The sequence below is a fragment of the Neomonachus schauinslandi genome, chromosome 4 (genome assembly GCF_002201575.2).
Source record: "Neomonachus schauinslandi chromosome 4, ASM220157v2, whole genome shotgun sequence".
In the NCBI taxonomy this organism is placed as follows: Eukaryota; Metazoa; Chordata; class Mammalia; order Carnivora; family Phocidae; genus Neomonachus; species Neomonachus schauinslandi.
Genome location: NC_058406.1, coordinates 120,051,420 through 120,076,618, shown reverse-complemented (window position 1 = coordinate 120,076,618; position 25,199 = coordinate 120,051,420). Strand labels below are relative to the sequence as shown.

The following is a 25,199-nucleotide window of genomic DNA, read 5'->3' as shown; positions in this document are numbered from 1 at the left end:
AGCAGCCATGTTTCAGAGTCAGCGTCATTACTTATTTCGACCTAAAACAGAAAATATGAATTGCTTTAAAGAACTTCAAAACTGAAAACTGAATTTCCTTTCTATTCACTCAGGCTTTTCAAAATGCAAAATAGTTTCTGGGTGTTCCTCATGCGGTCTGTGTATATGACCAAAGCAATAAGAAAGCTGAAAACCCCGCTCTTCAGATTAGGGTGTGCAATCAGGTATAAAAATTGTAATATAGTATTGCCTTCCTGGGAGAGAAGTGCCAACCCCATTGCAATGGAGGACTGATGTTAAGATCTGGTCTTTGGTTGTCTTGGGGTAAAGATGACAGGGTAGTAGTATGTCTCCAAACTGCTAGGTACATCCCTAGCCTACAGCATCCTGTTGGTTGACAGCTCAAGAATTATCCTCATCTGGCTTTCATACCGCTGATCTACATCCCTACATACATCCCATCCTGTGATGGCTAATTTTATGTGTCAACTTGGGTAGGCCATGACACCCAGATATTTGGTCAAACACCAACCTAAGTGTGGCTGTGAAGGTATTTTTTTAGATGAGATTCACAATTAAATCAATAGACTTTAAGTAAAGCAGATTATCCTCCCTGTTGTGGGGAGGTCTTATTCAGTCCCTTAAAAGGCCTTTAAGAAGAAGGAATTCTGCCTCTGGACTGCCTTTGGACTCAAGACTATAACATCAACTGTTCCCTGGCTCTCTGGTCTGCAAACTCTGCCTGCCCTTGTTGGATTTGCCTGGCCCCATGAGCCAATTTCTTAAAATCTCTCTCTGCACACACGCACACGCGAGTACACACACGTACACTAATGGTTCTGTTTCTCTGGAACACACACTTCCATCTCTAGTTACTCCTGTCTCCTGATTCTGAGTCTATACTAGGCAGTAAGCCTTTGGAAAGTGGTAGTTTAAGCTTATGCATCTTCCCACAATATCAACCCCAATACACTGTCTGCCACATAGTTGGCACTTAATAAATATTTGTTGAATACTTTTGCTCTCATGAAAAAAGTCTTAGCTGATCCAAATCCCATTCATCCTCAGGATTCAGTTGACATTTCTTCTCCCCTGCAAAGACTTGTACTCCCACGTCAGCCATACTGCTTTCTCACCCCACTGATAGCAACTCTTCCACTGTCTGCTATACCCCCTGTGGAGCTAATGGCATTCAACCTCACAATTAATTTGGTTCTGATTGTTTCACTCAGGTGTGTAAGTTTCCTCCCTACAACTAAATTATAAGGATCCTGCCAGTAGAGGCTGTGTTTCCCATTTATTTTATAGCCCTATCTAGCAATTCTCTTCCATTAACTCAGTTCAATGACTCTTTCTATGGCCCAGAATAGACTTTTTGGGTTATCATTTGAAATAGCTGGAAAAAACCTCAACTTTCCAGTTTTACTTTCTGGTAGCCACTCTCCTCTGTGTAAGTTCTATTCCCTCCTATACGCCTCAAGAGTTGGAGTCCTTTAGTTCTCTCCCCATTTTCTTATCACGTTTTCTCTGCTCCTCTATTTCCTACATTCTGAAAGACTTATAGCCCACATGCCTACCCCTTTTACCCCACTGTATTTTTTTTTTTTTAGATTTTATTTATTTATTTGACAGAGAGATAGAGAGAGCCAGAGAGCACAAGGAGGGGAATGGCAGAGGGAGACGGAGAGGGAGAAGCAGGCTCCCTGCTGAGCAAGGAGCCCGATTCGGGGCTCGATCCCAGGACCCTGAGACCATGACCTGAGCCGAAGGCAGACGCTTAACAACTGAGCCACCCAGGCACCCCTACCCCATTGCAATTTAACAGGGATTGAAACTGAAAGATAAAGAGATGAGATTATAATGGTGGAATTTTTATAGTTTTATACAGTGTCTCAGTTAGGAGGGAGATTCAAGGTCCTAAAGTTTATTCATCCATCCAACAGGTGAATCTCTGCTAGAATGAAGATAAGGCAGTAGGGAAAGCTACTTTTGTTTGTTAGTGCTAGTACTGATGGGAGTTTGGGGGAACTTCGAGGTATACCCACCACGTTTATCTTCTGTGGTGAGATTGAACTAGTTCTGTTATTCTTGTATTTTCTACACTTTCAATCCAAGATCAAACGACCTTGTGGCAAGATACTTCATATATGGTGTTGTGCTTCTCTTTGTGTCACATCTGGAGACACATAATGTCTAGTTGTCACTCTTAATGGTGCTACGATTGACCAATGAGTCTGGGTAGAACAGTTTGAGTTTTGGGAAACTTAAGATCATATCTTTATTTGTTTCTTCAGATGTTCATAGGTATGTTAGTAGTTACCTGAAGGTACCTACTCCTAAGGCAGAATAAAATCAAGTAATAGCATAGTGATGTTATTTCAAAGTGTGTCTTCTGAAAGGCCTGTCATTGTATCTTTTTCTATTGCTTTTCTAAGTCTCCCTGTTATTATTTCTGTGTGTGTGTGTGTGTGTGTAAGATATCTGTGTATTCTATTTTCTTTCCCATGTCTTGTTTCTTCCCAGAACCTGTCATAATGTGGGATTATAAGTATTTCTTGATGTGGATATAAAAGAAACAAAATATGTTTTTAACATAAAATTTGGTTTCTGTTCATTGCATTTAATTTTAAAGTCAGAGGATATTCTCTTTTGGAGACAGGCAAAATGAAATTACTTCTCTCATGTTGATTAATTTGGGGGAGGAGGGTGCTCCATGTCTCCATATCACTGGGTAAATCTATTTTCCTGCTGTTAATATCTATGACTAGTACTAAGAAGATTCCTGAGAGTTCTCAGAAAGACAGGAATTGACAGTTTCCCTGGAGGGTACCATTCAGATGTGAGTTTTCTCTTTTTGGAAAAGGCAGTGTGCGAACCAGGTTCCATAAGGTTCTGGGGGCAGTGAGTGAGGTCACATGTCAAATGAGAAGGTCTCAGTGATCCCAGTGAAGCACAGGGCAGATGACTGACCGTCGGTCATGGTCATGGCAGACCCTCTTTGTGTGTTGCTGGCCACACGATTGGTGGCATCATTCCTTCCCAGCAACAATAGTGGTGCATGAACTGACTAGCCCAGTGACGGGTCTGAACCATATAAACACAGCCATTTCACTGCTCCATGGTCAGATGGCCACACAGTAGGGTATGTTCGTCCATAGTTCCTAAAAGGAATTAGTCATTTCCCATGATGGATTACAAAGGTATTAATATCAGTGACAGAAGGTAAGTGCTCAGAAGAGAGGAAGAGCAAGAAGCCCAAAGCACTGCCCCCTTGTGCTAAGTAAGGCAGCCACGCAGGGAAGCCCGGCTCTCCTCTGGGACAATTAAGAAGGGGCTGAGTGCATTACAGGTTGTTGCAATCTGCATTCTTGAGGCTGCCTGGGAAGGTTAATGCCTGTCGTAAGCGCCCACCATTTCCAGGGACCGATGGAAGCCCTTAGGCAACAGAACTCCACACTTAGTAATGGGAAGGGTGAACAGCCCTCAGTTTGAGCAGATTAAGGACACCTTGCACTGTGTGCCACAGGGGACAGACAGCATAGATAGAGAAATATGAAAGTGTGAAAGACAATCAAGGACAAATGAAAACAGGAGAAAGACGGAGAGTTATCATTTTATTAGTCTTTAGGTGCTTGGTCGAGAAAGAGAGGAGTGATGGAGTAAATGCATGTTGTAGACTCCAGGTTCCTCCAGCTTAAGTTTACTAATACATTGCTGGTGGTTACTGGCTTGTTTGTTTGTTTGTTTTAGAAGGAGAGAGACTGCTCGCTCGCAGGGAGGGGTTGGGCGGTGGGGGAGGAGCAGAGGGAGAGAGAGAGAATCTTAAGAAGGCTCCATGGGGCTCCACTTGGGGCTAGATCTCAGGACCCTGAGATCATGACCTCAGATGAAATCAAGAGTTGGAGGCTTAATCCCAACTGAGCCACCCACGTTTCCTTGGTGGTTACTGGTTTTTAAATCAAGGATTGAAAGCACATCATTCTGACCTGCCCACCTCCCCCACACCCACCCCCACACACACCTCTGTTTTGTTCTAGCTGGTTCTTAATCTAGGTGCTGTAAATGCAAAATGGTCTGGCACCAACTTACAGGGATACGGATACAAAGCAGCTTTTCTCAGAGAAGAGCAGGTGGGTGCGCCCACCTCCGCTCTGTCCAGCAGCCAGTCATCAGAGGCCGATTTCCTCTGGGCTTGGACATGAGAGGCGGTGAAGGTACAGGTGGGTGCTGACTGTCGAGCCCACCTGAAATGGGAATTAGCCTCGTCTGTCTTCTAGTACTGCGTTGCAAGAGCCGACACTCAATCAGCAGCGGCCACCTAGCAGGTGACAATTTTTCTGAAGAAAAATTAGTCTCCAGCCAAGGCAATCAGACAAGTCAAGGTACCAGAGAAAAGTCAAGTTCTCATTTGGAAATCTTAGAAAAAAGATTGGCTGAACGTGGGGGATGAAGCTTTTTCATCAAGTCTTTCTAAACGGCAGTCGTGGGGCATCTTCCTCGCGGGAATTTCTAACGTCATCAAATCTCTCTAGCTCTATTGTAGAACACAGTTCTGAAATTCCACTGCGGTCTTTTTTTGACAAAGTACCTTCGTCTAATTATTTCTGTCTGAAGAATTACTGCCACATAGAGTGTAATTTTTCCACTACCCTGTTGCTAACCATTTTGATTTTGACAAACTTTAATTTAGTTGCTCACTAGGATGTTCCCTGAAATTCCGTGTCTCTTTCATAGCTGCATGGGTTTTTTTGCCGTGCGATTTTTCTTCCTGAGAAGCAAATCTGCTTTTATTAGCCCTCTCCCCTTGGTGTTACTGCAGCCTCCACGATCAGCCGCTTGGTAGGTGTCCTGTTGAAAGCCACCACTGACCACGTGTGGCTCTCTGCTCCAATGACAAGAGCCACCCATGCTCTTTCTCCTCATGAAAGGTGGTATCAGCGTGTGGTGGCAGTGATGGAAGAGGTCCTGGGAGACCCAGGCTCTACTTATTTGAGAGTTATAGCCCCCTCACTGATGGCTGCGCCAAGATGATGGACCCCAACCCAGGCCACCCCTGACCTATGTTACATATCCCAAAGCCAGACCCAGATGACAACCACTGAAAGCATCTCTACAGCATCTTTAAGTTTTTAATTTTTTTTAGATTTTACTTATTTATCTGAGTGTGAGAGAGCATGAGTGGTGGCGGGGAGAGGCAGAAGGAGAGGAACAAGCAGACTTCCCACTGAGCAGGGAGCCCGACTCAGGGCTTGATCCCAGAACCCCGGGATCACGACCTGAGTGGAAAGCAGACACTTAACCGACTGAGCCGCCTAGGCACCCCTTTATTTATTTATTTTTAGTGGTATTTCACCAGTGCAAAGCTGACAGACTCTGCCCTGCACCCTCACAGTGTGTGTGGGGGTGGTGTGGGGGATACCCAAGGCCTCCCACTTATTCTACACCTCTCATGTCTCTTCCCCATGCCAGGCTAGAGTCAAACTCAACAGGATCTTTTTTCCTCACTGATTCTGCCTAACCTGGTCCCTTGGCTGTGGTTTCGCTGGATAGTAGGTAGGGATAGTGGGACTCTTGTTCACCTCTATAGCTTTTTTTTTTTAAATTCATGTATAATTAACATCCAGTGTTATATTAGTTTCAGGTGTACAATATAGTGATTCAACAATTCTACACATTTCTCAGTGCTCATCATAAGTGTCCTCCCTTCATCTATTTCACCCATCCTTCCACCCACCTCCCCGCTCGTAACCATCAGTTTGTTCTCTGCGTTTGTATCTCTCTCTCTTTTTTTAATCTCTTTTTTCTTTGTTCATTTGTTTGTTCCTTAAATTCCACATACAAATGAGATCATATGGTATTTGTCTTTCTCTGTCTGACTTATTTCACTTAGCATTATGCCCTCTAGGTCCATCCATGTTGTTGCAAATGGCAGGATCTCATTCTTTTTTATGGCTGGCATCTCCACAGCTTTAGGTCTGAAGAGTCATGTTGTTTAGATGGCGGAACCATGGCTGCTGAGGATCTGGGGGCAACGCCACCAAGGGCTACCAAGATTCCTGCTCTACTTAAACCTCTGTTTCCTCATAGGCTTGCTCAGGTTATGTGACAACTATGGCAAACACTAGATTGGATAGTCATAAATTTCAACTTCACCCTCTGTAGAATGGCCAAGCAAATTCGCCTCCATGCAGGGGACACCCATTCTCTTCTGCTTTCGATTAACTCCTTATCATCTTTCCTAAGGCAGCTCAGGCATCATCCCTTAGTCTATCTCCTGCCTCTACAAGTGAGAAGTAACCATTCTCCCTTCTGCAAAAAATTGCCTTGGGGACACTGTTTTGCATCTACTTATTTCTATGTAGGTCTCCTCTCCTAGATCATTGGCTGCTGGCGGTCAAAGCTCAAGTATTGCTCATCTTTCTCTCTCTGGCACCCAGCACAGGGTCTAGGACATACATAATAAGTAACAGAGAAAGAGGTGTAAATAAAACTAAACTAATTTACTTAATCAGGCCTTCTTGATAGCTTGGTATCATTAATTTAATAAGAGACAGAACATGGAAGACCAACTCCATGTGTAAAATGCCTTCTCCTATCACATCACCCTCAACACACACATTCACACACAACTTGACTGTGGGCACATGAAAGGTATGGTTTATGATTAGGAGCAATGACACAATCAAACATGAGAACGAGGGCTTCCTGTACAAATCGGCAGTGTTTCCTGTCAATGGAATGTCTGCTTGTAACTACACCTCGAGAGTCGAAAGCCACCCTTCCACATACGTGTATCAGGATTCTCCTGATTCCCTTAATAAAGTGGCTTCCTCATAAAACCTGGTTCTGTACTCCATGGAGCCTAAAGGGACTTAATGAAAGTTAAAAAACCAGCATTCCCTTCCTCGTCTGACAAGTTATACAGAAGATTGTTTTTTTTGCCAATCTGTTGCTGGGTGGTGATATGGCATCACTGAGCTGGGCACAACAGAATCCAATCTAATGGCTTTATTAAAAGAAATCAAGCAAGCTGACTTATGCCAAGTGAATAAACTGTAATATTTGCATACCAGTGGGGAGCACACATACTGACCTCTTCAATTGTTTCATGCACAATGATTTTAATTCAGGTTTAGTTTGATCTTTCAGATTCCTGCTCCCTTCATGGTTGAAAGGCTTTCCATATTCATTGGACAGTAATATGCATAATCTGTCAAAGCAGGAACTTTCTGTGGCCTGTAGTTTATGCTACATTCAGCTACAAAGGTGTGAACAGGGGAGTTGAGAAAATCCTTTGAGGAAGCAGTGGAGTTGATCAAACAAAGACTTTCAGGTAATCTCACGGGTACGTTTCATGTACTCTTGATTCACAGGGATGGGAGAGACATTAGGGAACACAGATGGCAGTCACTTGCCTCTGGGCCATGCCAGAGAACACTGTGAGGTACATGGAGACACATGCCATTCAAAAAAGGAGATTCCATTATCAACATTAATCAATTGCAATTTTAATAACCTTCCTTAATAGAGAGATCTTTCTTACATCTGATCAACGTTTTTCATATTGCAATTTCCTCTGCTGAGTTATTTTTTTCACAGTGGAGATGAAAGAAATCATTCATCACCTTCTTTGTTACATAATGAATGTATGTTAGACTCTCCTAGACACTACTAGGCATCGTTTCCATTCTTTTCTCACTTCCAATGCACTCATCATCTTTATTATTGTCACAATCTCTGCCAAGTTCCTCAGATCCACAAATATCAACTTTTGGAGCACATCATTTATGAGCACTCGTAGCATGAGTAATGAGGTGGTGACTGCTTAGTCCCAGAGTGTTATATAAGGTGAATGATTTTCCAAATTGGATTTGCTTTAAGAAACCAACATTTATTTAAACATCTGTCATGTGACAGGCACAGTGCTGATTTGTGTAGCTTGTGAGGTATGTTTCCTTTAGATCATTCTGCCAGAATAAAATTAATCCAACCTGGAGAGGTTGGAGGAGCCCAGTGCAGGTTTCTTAAGGCTGGGGGTGAGGGGGCTACAGATGCGGGCAGGAACCACTATGGCGAAGAGGCAGCAGATGAAGGCTTTCATGTGTGTTTCTTACACCAGTGGCTGTTCTACATAATTTCCTTTATCACCACGGAATTGTAGAACATTGGGCTGAAAAAATAGGAAGGTCATCTGAACACGTCCACACCATCAGGCATGGTGATAGCTTATCAATCAGAATAGATCCCAGCTCCACCCCTTACTACTAACGGGACTTTGGGAAATTTGTCTAATCTCTATGTACCTCTGTTTCCTTTTTTATGAAGTGGGACTATTAATTAGTACATTACGGTATTTCCATGAGGGTTAAGAGAGACAGTCCATGCCAAGTGCATAGCACATGATAGCTATCATTTTCTACAGTTGTTTATTTGTTACTTAGAGTTTTCTAGGAATGGAGTCACTGTATCTATTTTCTTGCTTTCTAGTATTTTATCAATCAGGCGACCCCGATTCCTTCCTTATACTCAACTGAAATCTGTTCAGGTTAAGGTGTTTTTGTGTTGTAGTTGTTGACTTGCTTGCATGTCCTCTAGGAACAGTTAATCAAATATTTGAGAGCTAGGCACAGTCAAAGGTTATCCCATTGAATCCATCCTCCCTCCTCTGCCTGTGAAACCATATTACAAGTGGGAGAACCAAGTCTCAGGGGCATTAAGGAAGGGCCCTGAGACCACACACATAAAGCCTGGGTTCTAACCTATTCTTTCTCCTCTTTTCCCTCTGTAATATAGCCCCAAGTCACATATCTAGTTTCTCTTCTACAGACTACATTATCCTTTTTTTTTTTTTCCAATTTGGCAATCAACCTCTGATAAGAAAAATACAATAAAAATTCCATTTTAGAAACATAAACCATGTTACCTATTTCAAATTATTTTTGGAATGAATAATAATGATGATGTTGGGTTACATGTAAAAGGTGTGGTTTAAATATGAGTGGAAAATTAAACCAATGATTAGTAGTAGCAGGTCCAAATTATCTCAGGTTTGGTTAGTTTTGACCAAGTTAGAAGGATTAATATTTTCCATCTCATCACACCTTTACTTACAGGTTAACAGGCTTTAACTCAACATGATCCTGGTAGTAGGAGTGTGCATCAAGTCCGCCTATGAAATCAACTGAAAATATAACATAGCCCGATGTGAATAAATGTGTAAATAAAAACACACATAATACTAGGTGTTTAAAATAGAACACATAAAAAGAATATCAACAAAAAATATCTACCACAAATGGAAAAATGTGTACTTATATAAAAGGCTGCTAAAAATATCAATGGTCAAAAAACAGGGAGCTTTTAAGAAACACATAAAGAACTTGGGATCTTATGGACTACAAAATCAAAGCTGTTATTGACTTTAGTGAAAAATGAAGTAACATTAAGTAACATTAGATTTTAAATAATATGTTTGTCCTTAGGCATACGGATATGCCCTTTCCCCCTATATATCAGAAGGTGTACCCTCTCGTCTTGTTGCCAGAATCCAATTTTTTCCTGAAGAATATTTATTGCATCGTTAGAAAGACCTTTGAGAAGTCACATAATCTATGTCCATGCTTTTTGTCTTCAAGCCATCCTTGATAAATAGGCATCTGTCTTTTTGCAAAGAAGGCTTCATCTCTTCTCTGGTCGCATGGTACCGGTCTCACAATCTGTATAGAATCACTATGCTGGTGACATTCATTCTAATTTCTTTCTGTTTCGATCACAGCTTCCGTCTTTCTTTTCCAATCATAATGTCCAAGGCTAATCTTAGTTCACATCTCTTGTTCCTTTTTTTTGTAATCCATTAAAAGTATTAATTGCTTTACATCAAACTTTGGTTATATTATAGCACTGTAACATTAACAGGTACATAGGCATAGAGGGACACTGAACTCTCGGTGAGGGAGTATATGTTTAGGTATGTAATACTCGAATATTATATCAAGACAGCTCAAGACAGGCATGTCAGTGACCTGTGGTTTAGACTTAGCATATAAGTTCTATTGAAGACTTGACCTACTCTAGGTCTAGCCACTCTGCCAATCCCTGACCTGCTGTATCCTTTTACCTCGATTGAAGAAGCTGAGGTAAGGCTGGGTCAATCAAAGCTTCACCAGATCACTGTGTAGACATGAGCTTTGGAGTCTCGTGGGGTACACAACAACCAAGTGGCAGGGACCATTTCCAGGCAATCCCCTTGGAGATTAGAGGAACCTGAAGCCCATCTTTTTCCTACCAGGTCACATAAGTTACCCGGACACTATGTTAGGGAGAGAAACAGCGAAAGAGGAGTCAATCCGAGACACTGAAAAGATTTTCCCAGAGAGAATAAGCAGTGCCTAGGGACCATTTAAATGGTCGGATTGGACAAAATTTTTATCAGATTAGATACCTAATCAAACATCTACTCCTTCATCTTGCTGACCAATGGGTGGGAAATTAGAAGGAAAATCACACTGATTAAAAGTTGTGATTACAAGGCACTTTTCAAAGTTAAAGTGGGTGTTAAAAATAAACAAAATTATAAATATATACATTTGTGAATAAAATAATTCAACTGAAAAATCATATTAAAAATAAAATTTTTTATAAAAATAAAGATAGCATGTATCTGTATGCTTTATAGTTTTTTCAAAGATTTATTTATTTATTTTTGAGAGAGAGAGTGAGCGGGATGGGGGGAGAGGGGCAGAAGAAGAAGGAGAGAATCTCAAGCAGACTCCTTGCTGAGCACAGAGCCCAATGCAGGGCTTGATCCCAGGACCCTGAGATCATGACCTGAGTAGAAACCAAGAGTCGGATGCTTAACTGACTGAGCTACCCAGGCGCCCCTGATATCTGTATGCTTTAAATCAAAACAAAAAGAAAACTTTTTTATAGTGATCATTTGAACATTAAAATGTAACATTAACAGAATCATTATTTTTGGTATAAATTCATGGACTACTGTGAATCTGCTCCTTAGCCATGTCTGTCTCTATCACCAGAATATATATATATATATACATATATATATATATAAAACATGGTTTTATTATTTTCATAGATTTATTTATAATCTTTTTCAAAAATTTTTTTATGGTTAGTAAAATTGAAATTGTTGATATCTAATCAATTCTGTAAATCATATTTTTAACTAAGGAAATATACTCTATATAAGGCACTGGTAATCTCTAAGCAAGTTTGCTAAAGAGTGGATATGTGTAATGTTATTTAGCCCAAATACTTTCCCAGTTACTGTTATTTTACCTTCATTTAGTGTATCTTTGCCAAAATTTTTATAAGACAACAAAATATACATTGTATCTATTTATGATTTTTTAAAATCAAATATAAATGCTGTAACATTTTTAGGCCTTCTCACAAATCAGCTTCTTTTCATTTTGGTGCAGAATATAAATTTATCCAATTAAAAACAGGAGCTCTGTCTAAAGAGTCTTTTCTCAAGTCGAGATATTTCAAGAGGAAATTATAAAATTGAAAAATTAAATCTTGCATAACATTTGAGTTCTCATTATTTAATTTGCCTGGTTCTCTTCCTTTGGTGAGCATAAATTTCAGTGTTCTCCTTTTCATAAGCTCTCAATTACTGCCATTTACTAAAAGCTTCAAAGGATGATTTTGGGGCTGCTTCATTTGTTGAATGATTCAATTTAAAATTTTCTTTTTTTTTTTTTTAAAGATTTTATTTATTTATTTGAGACAGAATGAGAGAGAGAGAGAGCTCATGAGAGGGGGGAGGGTCAGAGGGAGAAGCAGGTTCTCCGCCGAGCAGGGAGCCCGATGTGGGACTCGATCCCGGGACTCCAGGATCATGACCTGAGCCGAAGGCAGTCGCTTAACCGACTGAGCCACCCAGGCGCCCCTCAATTTAAAATTTTCAACTAACCTTGAATACAATGCAACTAAAATGTAGAAGACTCATTTATAAAAACGCTCACAACTATTGTAGGAAAATTAGATTGATTTACAAAGTATTTCTTTAAAGGCTGAAATGTTCTTAACTGTGATGGATGAAGAGAAGCAAAGACAGAAAATGTATCTGCCATCCTGAAGTTCTTTTTGTTTTCAACATCAAGCTCATTACCAAAATGTTTTCAGGTAAATGCAAATCAAAACCACAATGAGATACTACGTTATACCCACTAAGATAGCTAGAATAAACATATCAGATAATAACAAATGTTGGTGAGGATGTAGAGAAATTAGCACCCTCATACATGACTGGAGGGAATGTAAAATGGTGCAGCCACTTTGGAAAACAGTTAGTCAGTTCCTAAAATGGTTCAAAAGAGTTACCATATGACCCAGTAGTTCCACTCCTAGGAACAGATCCAAGAGAAATGGAGACATATGTCCTCACAAAATTTGTACATAGATGTTTATAACAGCATTATTCATAAAAATCTGAATGGTGAAAAAAAATTCTAGTTTATTTACCCTACTCTGTGTATATAAATATTTATAATATATGTAATATATGTTATCATATTAAATACATACTATATATGTTATATGTATTATGTATTATATATACATTTATATATACATATACATTTTGAAAACTAGAGTTTCTATTTTTGTTGGTAAAACACTGCAGCTTCGTTGGGAAGTCATTACACTTCTGCGTGCCCCCTACTAACCCCACCTAGCTCCTGTGGGCTGGTGCACCTCCACTTGGCACTGAAAGGAGCTAGCTATCTCTGCTACTCCTGTCCAAGCATCTACCTTTTTAATCATTGATTGATCTACACACTGTCCTTGAAAGAAAGGTCCTAGTTGCACTATATCCTTAAAGATGTGGGGAGAAGACGGCAGGGGGCGGTGGTTTTCTTACACATTTAACCATGTGTTAAAAGGAGGCTTGTACTCATTGCGCTTGTTTCTCACACATCTTGAGGAGACTATGGCAGAAGCTTGGTGAACTATCAGTTTACCCAAACTAGAACAATTATTAATGATAATATTTCATTTGAAAACCAAAAAATCTAGGACAAAGCCTAAACTAGACAGGATGGCAGGACAACCTGTGTCAAACAGAGACCGTTTCAACCCAACGAAGACACATGGTCATCCCAGTGGATGGCACAATAAATGAGCTACACTTTCTCTGCATATCAGAATTTTAGTGTGAGGTAAAATTTTCAAATCTCTAGTATTAAATATTACATATTGGTAAAACTTAAATTATCAAGTTTCCGGAACTAGGCAAGACCTCCAAAAAATATAACTATTAAGGAGGAATCATTGAAAAGTAGGTAATTAAAAAAAAAAAGGTATGTACTTAAGAAACTGAAAACATCAAGAATCCTTTATGGATGGAATGCAATGTGGCTTTCTGACAACAGAAGCCTACAAGTCCATAGATAATGATGTTCCTATATAAAAATTAGTTTTTTATGTATATGCAAATACTTGCCATTTGCCAGAGTGGAAAAATAGTTCAAGTAAATGAGTAAATTGGAGCACAAATGGAGGGTGCGTGTACAGATTCTGAAAGTTCTCTTTTTTTTCTAATGATGTCAAGTGCTTTTAAAACACAAAGAATTTTTTTTTAAAGATGACTAAATAAAAAACTTGAAAACAACTCAGTAGGAAAGACCTTCGGCTTTTAAGTTTTCCATAAGGGAGTCATATTATATGATTAAAAAGTAAAGCAACTATGCATTCTAAAATTCATTTTCATGAGAAAGATGTAAGAAGATGCTGAATTAAGGAATTTTTCCAGTAGAAAAAAACTGAATTTCAACAAAACATGAGAAGGAACAATAAAGGCGTAGACAGGTTTTCAGAGGTATTGGAACAAGAAGATTAGAAAGGAAACTTCCACGAAATCTGTAATTGTAGTTGTTACAGCGAGCACTCCAACCGGGGATCTTTGACAGAAGGGTGACGGGCCATGGAAGACGTGGGAAAGACAGAAGGAAGCGTGGGGAGACAAGGGGGTGGGTGTGGGGGAAACAGTTTGCTGTGTGACCTGAAGGACAATGAAGTTGAATTCTGTATACTCCGTATATTCTGTATTGTCTTTTTTTTTTTTTTTTAGATTTTATTTGACAGAGAGAGACACAGCGAGAGAGGGAACACAAGCAGGGGGAGTGGGAAAGAGAGAAGCAGGCTTCCTGCTGAGCCGGGAGCCTGATGCGGGGCTCTATCCCAGGACTCTGGGACCATGACCTGAGCTGAAGGCAGATGCCTAACGACTGAGCCACCTAGGCGCCCCGAACAGTTTCATTTTCACAGCACAACCAAGCGACTTCTTGGAAGAAATCATGTTACTTGTAACCAAATATCTTTGCGGTTACTTTAGCCATTCCATATGCCTGATGGGGATTTTCCCTGACCTGAAGGAATTACAAATCTACTCTAGATTTAAAGCAACATCTCACTGTACAGATCTGGAGTTTTTTTCCATTTGTAAAAGATACACAACCAATTGCAACTTTTCGATTTGACTACAGGAAACTTTTTGTCATAAATGAAGTTTCCAATTGGTAACTCAGTGCTACTGACTTGGTTCCTCACTCAGACATTGCAAACCCGATTGACTTTATACACCTAAAGCAGCAAGCACATCTTTGCCCCAGGTTTAACTATATTCACCAAATAATTACCCGAATATAGGTGTTTTGTTTCTGATCCAGTTAAGCTGCTTGCTACCTTGTCACTGAATTAAGAAACACCGAGGCCCTGGAACAGTGCCTTTAGCTGCAGAGCAATGAAAAGACTCAGGAAGATGAGAACCAATTAATGTATTTATTCTGAACTTGCTTCCTGGTCTACCATTGTTCCTGCTATTTAGGTAGGAGACTGTTCTAATAAACATTGATTGCACAGGTTGCCGGGAATAATGTCTTAAGGAAGCATTGCTCAGGCCTTCAAGAACTCAAATATTGGGACTGTTGGGTTGCGGTTTACTTGTTCTGTGATATGAATTCATAAGAGAAAAGCCAGGGTAGAGGCTTGACACCAACGGAGTTCACGGAGATAGGATTTTGCAGCACCCCGCAGATAATGAGGGCTTTTAGGAAAGAACAGTGATTTCAGAGGTAGCTGGCAACTAAACTCTGCCTATGCTGCTAGGGAATGAGCTACTTTGCAGCATCACTGATCTGCTGTCATTTCCTGTCTGCAGAACCTGAGCTTTCAGAGGGCATGCTGTGCTGTGCCAAATTGCAGCTCACGGTCGGACTGCGCACCGCGTCGTGATGGGTGTATGCTGGGCACTGCTTGCCCCAAATGGCTTTATGACCTGAATAGCCCTTCAAGCAGACACATGATACCCAAATGTGAGCTTGATGGCTATTCCTTGTTCTCTTCATGGTGCAGGAAGTTTAAAGTGTCACCCACCTTTCAGAAAGCACATGTAACTCAAAAAGGGAAGCACCTGGGCCCATTGAGATGCTCAAGGATAAGTCAGCCCCTGGGGCCGGGAGAGCAGAGTCCTCAGTCCTAGAGGTTGGGCTGAGTGTTTCAACATTTTTATCTCTTCCTGCCTGGTGACAGCCACGCGAAATGGGCTCTTCTCATTTCTGTCTTGTCGCCCTCAGTCTCAGGTAGTGACACGGAGAACCGGTATCACTGTCATTGTCACTGTTGGCAGCTTGGTCTGGAAAACACTGGAAGCTGTCACTGGGAGATTCTGGAAAGTCCGGAAGCAACCCCAGGTCTGTCCAGGACATCCAGCCTCTCCTTGTGCTTGGGAGGGGGAGGGGAAGCATTAAAAGACCAGGAGTCTTCAGCTGGGAAATGCAAGCCCAGATGTACAGACTTTGCAAACGGTGTGCAGTTTCAGGTGCTCATTCTAAGAGCCTTAATTCCAAAATGTTGTGTGTCCTGAGAAAGTACCCGAGGCTGTTCTGGTTCTTGGTTCCCTCATCCTCCTCCACAATTGTCTTCTTTCCACTTTACCATGAAAGGTATTTATCTCAGCCATCCGGAATCTTATCTGGAGGGTATGTATCATCCTCCAGGGCACTAAACAAAATAGTTGTTTTATAATCACGTGATGATAAAATAATAGCTACAAATGACAAGGTAGATGGCTCCATTTTTTTGCTATCAAAAAAAATTTGTAATACATTTTAGTACTTTAAAAACATGTTTTGATACTAGATCACTGTGTACTTTTTCACATATATCTTCAGCCATTCTACTTATAATTTCACTCCTCCCCACTTGTCTTTCCTTCTCCCCTGGTTTTTTTTCTCTTTTGTGCTTATCACTATTTGTCATGCTATATTATATATTTTACTTAAAAAAATCTTATTTGTTGTCTGACTCCCTTACCACAATTTAAGCTTTATGAGATAAGAATTTTTGTCTGATCTTGTCTGATTTTGTTCACCACTATATCCTCAGTACCTAAAACAGTACCTGGTACAAGGGAGGCCCTCAAAACTATCTGTGGAAGCAAGGAATTAAAATAATTGAGGGCGCCTGGGTGGCTCAGTTGGTTAAGCGACTGCCTTCGGCTCAGGTCATGATCCTGGAGTCCCGGGATCGAGTCCCGCATCAGGCTCCCTGCTCAGCAGGGGGTCTGCTTCTCCCTCTGCCCTCTTCCTTCTCGTGCTCTCTGTCTCTCATTCTCTCTCTCTCAAATAAATAAATAAAATCTTTAAAAAAAAAAAATAATAATTGAATGACTTTGCTGTAACCAAAGTCCTTCCATTCTCATATTTTTTCTGTGTACAAGGTTTCTATAAATACAACCAACACTAGCACCACCTATTGAAAGTATGTGAGGTACACTATGTCATCCTAACAATAACTAATACTCATCCATGAATACATGGACCAGTTGAAAAAAAAAAAACACTCCATTTCATTAAGAGGTATCTTCCACTAAATGTTGCATTTTTCATTTAAGTTTTTCTTTGGATGGGTTATAATTGCAATTATTGGCTATCAACATGACTGAGCAAATGGAAACGTATTACACATATTGATGAATACTTTTATGTTTGCTCAATCATGTTGGTAGGCAATAACTGTAAGTATGACCCCATCCAAAAACAAATTTTAACACTTAAAATCTCGTCACAGGAAAAAAATTAAATTTTTATTTATAGGAATAAATCTAAAAAATCTGTAAAAATTCCTTTACACTGAATACAACAAAACATATTGAAAGAAATGAAAGGTGTCTTAAACAAATAGAAGAAGAGAAAACATTCATGGATTGTGAAACTCAATGCTATAAAGATATAATTTGATCTGTGGCTCAGTTAATCGATGGATTCAAAGCAATCCCAGTAAAACTTTCAGCAGTTTAACCCAAATGCTGATCCTAAAATATATATGAAAAAGCAAAGAATCAACTCAAGATTAGTTAGGACAATCTGAAATAAGAATAAACCATGAAATTTCCTAATTTAAGACTTAAGACTGATAACGGGGCTATACAAATTAAGAACTTTTATTCATCAAAAAATAACATTTATTGAAAATAAAATTTCAATCTATAAACAATTTTTCATATGTATGATAGGCTAAGAAAAAATTTTAAGGATAAACATATTTCATTAGGACAGAATTCTATGGGTCAAGTGGAATGGAGGTACAAGTTCCAAAAGGAACTGGAACAATTTAAAATTTGAACTTAATTAAAGCTTATTGAGGTACTTTTAATTTAATTTAATTTTTTTAATTTTTAAAATTGTTTTTAGAGAGGGAGGGGAGAGGGAGAGAGAATCTTAAGTACGCTCCACGTCCAGTGTGGAGCCCAATGTGGGGCTCGATCTCACCACCCTGAGATCATGACCTGGGCAAAAATTCAGAGTCAGATGCTTAACTGACTGTGTCACCCAGGCGCCCCAGGTACTTTTTAAATGGATGATTATGATATTAAATTGCTATGTCATTTGGATTCCATAGGATACACTCAAAAGAGTAATACCTCAGTTTTATCATTAAATATTGTGATTTGTAATGTGTCAATTTATCTAAGATGGAATTTCCTGAATTCCCCTCTCTCTATGTTTCTGAGTTAGGGTTGGCTACAAGAGACCTTTGTGTGAGATATGGAAGACATAAGGGAAAGAGCAGTTGTGCTCAGGAAGTTGATCTAGGGTCCCAGGCTGACTATGGGTTATACACAAAGTGCTGACAGCCAAGAGTGAGACCTGGTTGACAGTTGAGGCCACAGTGGAACCACTGCTCAGTTCAGTGGATGCTCAGCCCTGCCCCTCACAGATGATGCCACCACATCAACCTTCACCTCAGAATCAGGGCTGGGAGGACAGCCCTCCCTGAGCTCCTCTCTGAGGTGGCTGAGAAATTACTGAAATGGCTGAGTCTTCTTGGATGTGACTACCATGGGGAAGAAATGCAAAGTCTGGTTTTGTGAAAATAAGGAAAGTCACATTTTTGGCACATCTTTTGGGGGGGGAGAGCATAGGGAAGAAGTTTGTTTTCACAGTTTTGTAGTATTTGAATTGGATCTTCAGATTGTTATGCTAATGTAAGTTTTGCCTATTTAGTGTTCTGTGCTAAATAAAACAAGACAACTGATTTGGAGCGAGATCATTGGATGTATTACATTATATATGACTCCCTGTCTCCACTTAAATTTTAATAGGCTAGCCCATTATTTTTCTCCACAGTGTGCAAGAAATTTATATTCTCACTCAATATTTAAACATGAATGCTCTGGTTTTAATCTAGTGAGTGACCAATATCTCTTTCTTTACCTACTTATGAAGAATTTGGTTGTTATCCTTGTTGGAAAGAAAAGCATAATTGCGTGTTGGAAAGCATATGGACTTTGGTACTTGAAATATCTAGGTCAGGTATTAGTTCCACATCTTACAGGTTATGTGAGTTGGGGAAAACCTCAGTGTACTCATCTATAAAGTAAGAACAGTGACTGCCTCACGGTGTGGTTGTCCTAGATGAGACCGTGGCCATGGAGGGCTGCACTCAGAAAGCATACAGCAAATGACAGGCTGTTACTGATCTTATTTGCACATTTATCTTATTCTGATGACACATTCCCATCAAGTATTGATTTCTGAAATTCCAGAAGTTTCGGTTAGCTTAGGATAAGCATGATTCGTGAGAATTCCAACATTCTCTTCCCCCTGTTCTCCCGAAGAGTGTCTGTGCTTGAGGAACTTAACACTGAATTTGTGTCTAGTTTGATTTTCTCCTATTTGGAAAGAGCGGCTAGTTTGGAGGAGGGCAACGCGGCTAGCCTGCCACACTTTGTAGCCTGAGGTTTCATCTTCTCTGAACATTTTTTTTTTTTTTTTAATTCTGGAAAGGTACGCTTCCCTGTATAAAAGCCTGGTGCAAGGAAGGAAATAAGGCTCAGTGGAAGTAGAATTTGTGGAGTTGAGTGTCATTTGGGAGCATCGCTCTCCCTCTCGCCAAGGCTCGTGCTAAGTAGTCCCGGAGTGTGGATCCAGGGCACAGGCCCCGCCTAGTGCACACGTGACCATCTCCATCACCACTTGTTTAGCTTTGATTGGCATTGCTTTTATTCCCTACTCTCTACCCCATCCCGCCACTTCCCTGCAGTAGCACAAACCCTGAGGGGAGATCTCTCTTTTTTCTCGGTATTTCATGTCACTCTGTGGGGTTCTTTGTAGATAATATATCCCCTTGGTGCAAAGTGCTAAAAGCGACTTCTTCATAACGTGCTCGGCGTTACTCCTTTGGAGGCAGTGATATGCTTATTCTAGTCATTATGTAAGGATCCCATGGCCCGTCTTTAGTATTTTGTTTTTGATTCTTCTGCAGGGGAACTTAGCTGCAGTGTCCCTTCAAGGTGCTCTGATAATAATCATCTATTACTGCGGTTTCTCGCCTGGCTCTTAGCTGCAAGAGTTGTGCCATCTTTATAAAGATGCCTGTGACGCATCTGCTTCCGCTAGCCTAGCCCCTCAACACACGCACACACGTTTTAGTTTTGTTTTTCTCCTATTTTGAAAGACAGTAAATAATTTTTTTTCCTTTCTTCCCTTGCCCTCTGTTTTGCTAGAGTAGATCTATTCTTTTTTTTTTTTTAAGATTTTATTTATTTATTTGACAGAGAGAGACACAGCGAGAGAGGGAACACAAGCAGGGGGAGTGGGAGAGGGAGAAGCAGGCTTCCTGCAGAGCAGGGAGCCTGATGTGGGGCGATCCCAGGACCCTGGAATCAGGACCTGAGCCGAAGGCAGATGCCTAACCGACTCAGTCACCCAGGCGTCCTGAGTAGATCCACTCCTAGCCCTTCAGTTAATCTTAGTCGGATGGAATGACTGACTGCTCACTGTTCTTAACCGACTGCTCATTGTTCTTAACTACTGTTTGGCTTTACTGAAGGCCTTTTCAAAGTTTTGTGATTTTTCAATCACTGTCTGTTCAGAATCACTGAACTTCACTGACTTCAGATGGCTGAAGGCCTCCATGTCATTACTGCTGGGCTCATCTGGAGGACCGTTTTACTCTAGAGAAAACAAGATAAAAAAGAAAATCCTGAAAACATCTCCCTTTTCATTTGTATTTGGCTGCCTTACTAGCTTCTGTTGCTCTCCTGGGTCTAGATCTCAGGAATCAGGTGTTCCCATAATGAGTGCTGACAGTTGCTTCCCACTTTAAGATAATTTTTAAATAATGGAATAATGCATTTCTAAAATCTCTCTGGGGTCAATAAAGTAGCCTGGAATGGCTGAGAGGAAAGGTAATGCTCAAAAAGGTAAGGACTGAAAACAGTTTTAAGAATTTGTCTAAACAGTTATCATTTTTTCCCTACCTAATTAATTTTTTCTTAGTTATCCAGTTTTTTACCCAATAAATTTTTATCATTTTCATTTAAATCTAGCCAATCAAGTCACAAATACCTGTTGACTTTGAAGACTCTCTGTAATTCCTTTTTATTGTATGTTCCTACAATTCTGGACATTTCCACTTGAATATTATTATTTTTCATGGCTTCTATTATTACTTTTGGTTCTCCTTGTCCTAGGACAATCTCTATCCAAAAAAATGCCATTTCTTTTGAGATCTTTTTAATAAATCCTTTCCTCTTTCTTTGAATTACTGTTCAAAGAAAATTGAATCTGATCATATTCTTCCCAAAATTAAACCCATTTATTGACTCCACATCATCTAGCAGAGCATCCCAACTGGTGTGACCTGAATAGGTACAGATGTGACAAGATATCGATTCCTTCATTTCCTGGTGTGCATGCATGTGTGTGTGTGTGTGTGTGTGTGTGTGTGTGTGTGTATAGCTTGGGGTAGCTAGCCCTCTGGGCCAGTCATTTCTTGCTGGGAGAAAAGTGATTTATTTACCACAGAGTGCCCTATAAATGTTAGCTTTCTCTGTGAGTGCTAAAATATGAAATAGGTTCTGAATCACTGGTATAAGACAGAATTCAAGGTCCCTCAAAGCTGACCCGACCATTCACTTGGTGAACTGAACATACCCAATTACTCACCACTTCTTGTGTAATTCAGGTTTTCCTTAGGCCTTCTTGAATATTCTTTGGTTTTCCCAAGCTTTTTTGACATATTTCCCCAATATTTAAGATGTATTTTCTTTGTTTCCTTCCTGGTGATGTAATATTCTTCATTTAAGACCATGTTCACATGCTCTGAGTAGCCATGCTTGGTGTTCTGAGAGACAATTAGCTCTGCTTATTTTTTCTGTGCATGTGATTTACTTTAAAGAGATCATTATCTGCACTTGACTGTTCTGTAATTATTTACATGTTTGGCTCACTTATTAGAACATAAAATCTCTTAGGAAAGGGACCAAGTCTTATTCATCTATGTATCCCTGTGGCCTAACACACGGAATTCTTTCAATAACTGTTTCTTGAATGGATGAATCAATAAAGAATTAGCTATTTAACCTTCGTTAAGCTTTAAAATTAAACAATAATGTGCTGAGTCTGAACTATAAATACTTTTGGATCTTGACAGGTCAGTGACCTTGGAACAAGAGGAGATATGAGAGAATTGAAGAATCCAATTAAAGTTATTTAAATGTCTACAAGAATTGGTAACCTACCTAGAATATAGAATGAACACAGAATTCTATCAGGTGATATGGTTGGAAGAAGTACGTGGATGTCTGTTGAGTCACATGGAAAGACATTAAAATGTTTTAAAGAATTAGCGTATATAAAACCAACCGAAAAGACTCTTAATAGGAACAAAGTCTTCTGTATACTGAAATCTAATGTCATCTGAGTCCTGGTGTTGGGGGTGCTAAACTAGTCACATTTGAAAGGTATGGAATGAGATCTCTTCTTATTCTACCAACTATTAGAAAAAAGCCCCATAAATCCATTAGTGGAATTTAGGTCCTGCTTGCCAGCTGAAAATCCCTCAGCAGTTAGCAAACTCAAATTGTTTGAGATGCTTATTTATTGGAGAAATGCATTGCTAACACTAGGAATTGACTATAGAGAGAGCAAAGGAAGTCAATTCCACAGTTTTAAAACTCTTTTATGAAGTACAGATTAGGATTTTGTAATCATTGGGATAATCTGTGTTTACTTGGTATGTACAATCTTTGTGATTCTTAATATAATCAGACAGATTCTATTAGGTCTGGCAGATTCACCCTGTAAAACCAATTCAAATTTTGAATTGGATAATTAATTTTACACTGTGATTTTAGGTTGAAAGACGTGGGGAGACTTTATTATATTTGTGTAATAGTTAAGAAAATTTGAGATTCAATAGATACATAGGCTTATTTTATTAGATTTATTAGATTTGTTGGAATAGTTTAAAAACTAGTGAGTGTTTTGTTTATCAGGGTGAATATTTGAAGGGCTTCAAAGGAATGGTAATTATAATGAATTCACGAGTGTAGGTTAAATGTTTAAAGGGCTTTAGTTTAAACTGTAAGTGGGAGTAGATTATTTAAAGGAATTTAGACTACTGAATTTAAGTAGATCAAATAGTAACTGAAAGTCCAATGGAAGATTATTTAACCTTACACACGAGTGAAATTCTGATACATGCTACAATATGGATAAACCTTGAAAACATTATGGTAAATGAAATAAGTCAGACACAAAAAGACAAATACTGTAAGATTCCACCTATATGAGGTACCTAGAATAGGTAAATACACAGAGACAGAAAGTAAATAGGTAAACACAGAGAGACAGAATAGAGGTTACCAGAGGCTGCGGGGAGAGGGAGATGAGGAGTCATTATTTATGGGGACAGAGCTCCTCTTGATATGATGAAAAAGTTCTGGAAATGGATATTGGGGATGGTTACACAACATTGTGAATGTATTTATTGCCACTTAATTGTACACGTAAATATGTTCAAATGGTTAATTTTATATTATGTATATTCTACCACTATAGAAAGAAATAAAAATAATTCCCCAAAAAGTCATTATTAAATGTACTAGATTTATAAATGGAATAGTGAAAGTTCTATGTAGCCTTTAGAGGTTAGGAAAAACCAGGTTTTAAAAATGTCACTTTAAATATTTTATTTATTTATTTGTCAGAGAGAGAGAGAGAACAAGCAGGGGGAGTGGCAGGTAGAGGGAGAAGCAGGCCCCCTGCTGAGCAAGGATCCTGATGTGGGACTCGATCCCAGGACCTTGGGATCATGACCTGAGCCAAAGGCAGACGCTTAACTGACTGAGCCACCCAGGCGTCCCAAAACTGTTGTCACTTTAGTAAATTGCACAGTGATTTTAAACCCTGAATCGATACAGAGAGAATCTCCTGTACAGAAAACTTCCCTCATGGACATCAGAAAATGCACAATGACGAAGTCCTAAAGAAACTTTGGCCTTCACCTGTTTTCTTGCATCTTTGTTGTCTCAGAAGGAAAGTACAGTCAGCATGACACGTTGGCTTTAACTTTAGGACTAGTAACTAAAAGTCTTTGTTTTCCTTAAGTAAGAAAAAAAAAAACACATTTAACTTACTTTTCCAAATAAACATGTAGGTGAATAAATAGAAAATGGGGCAAATATAGAACAAAGGAAAAGAAAAGAAAACTGAAGTCCAAGCTGTGTGTTGTTTTTTCTCCCACTGTAAAAAAATGGTATGCTCTTCATCATTTTCCCCATAGCCTTCCTGCTCAACACAGGGTTTAAAACTAAGTCCCTGATACAATCTACCTTTTAATTCACTAGTCTTTTCCGAGTCAGCCGGCCAGGGGAGTCCCGATTGCCTTTTGACCTTTGAGAGCAGCCAGTATGAACCCAGTGCTGAAGTCAAAGCCTTTGCTTTGGTTGGAAGCCTCTTCCCGGAAGTGACTCCCTCTGCACTTGCTCCTCCTTCTGCCCGGAATGTACAGCTTCCTTTTTATCCTTTCGGTCTCAGCTTCGGGGCTATCTCCTCCACGAGACCTTTGTGGGCACAATGGAGGCACTGGCATTTTGTGGAATACCTGCAATGTCCCACTCTCCCTTTGGTGGTGGAACTATTGCCCGTTTCTACTTCAGGGTCTCCACCCCTGGGAACCCCTTCCCCGACCATACCCTCTGGGCTGCTTCTCAGCGCCTCGTGCCTCAAAGGCACTCATCACCCTCTCCTCAATTTGCATGGTCAACTCTCCTCCTCCAAGAAATGACTCGGTGACCCTAGTCCCTTCAACAATGTAGCTGCACCATTTTAAACACATGGCTTCCAAAGCGTCTATGTTTGTCTGTATCTTACAGGTAGAAAGGGGAAGAGCGTGAAGAACCACATATAGAAGTTGTTTAGGGGCCAGGTCTAGAAGTGGGCATATCCCTTTTGCTCACCTTCCACGATCTCGAATTCAATGTCAAGGGACACCCGACTGCAGGAAGGTGGAGAATGCAGTCCAGTTATGTGCCAAGAGAAGAACAAACAAATGGGTCTAGTGAGTAGCTGGTAGTCTCTGGCACAAGCTTGTACATAGCTATAACAAAATTTGTGAAGGTGGTCTTCCACGAATAAGGGCTGGGAAATGTTAACAAGCTTTGCAGTTGATTGAACTATATGTGGCAAAGAAAGCGGTTCTCTGGATACACTTTTAACTCTTCTTAAAATTAGAGAGAGAGAGCAAGAGCAAGAGCAAATGAGAGAGAGACAGAGAGGGAGAGAAAGAGATTGAGAAAGAGAGGGAGAGAGAGAACACGCTCTTGTTTCCTTCTATGAGAAAAAAACGTGGACAAAATTAAAAGGCTGGTTAGGTATAATTTAGAA

At 39.9% G+C, this 25,199-nt stretch overlaps 1 protein-coding gene across 1 annotated transcript in view; it reads right to left on the bottom strand.

Annotated features, from left to right (window-relative positions):
• Positions 1-9,107: 9,107 nt before the first annotated feature.
• NKAIN3 (sodium/potassium transporting ATPase interacting 3) overlaps positions 9,108-25,199 on the bottom strand; it is a 293,698-nt gene continuing 277,606 nt past the window's right edge. Inside the window, exon 7 of the mRNA XM_021688357.1 lies at positions 9,108-9,181. Within this exon, the coding sequence (XP_021544032.1) occupies positions 9,108-9,181 (74 nt within the window). The remainder of the gene's footprint in view (positions 9,182-25,199) is intronic.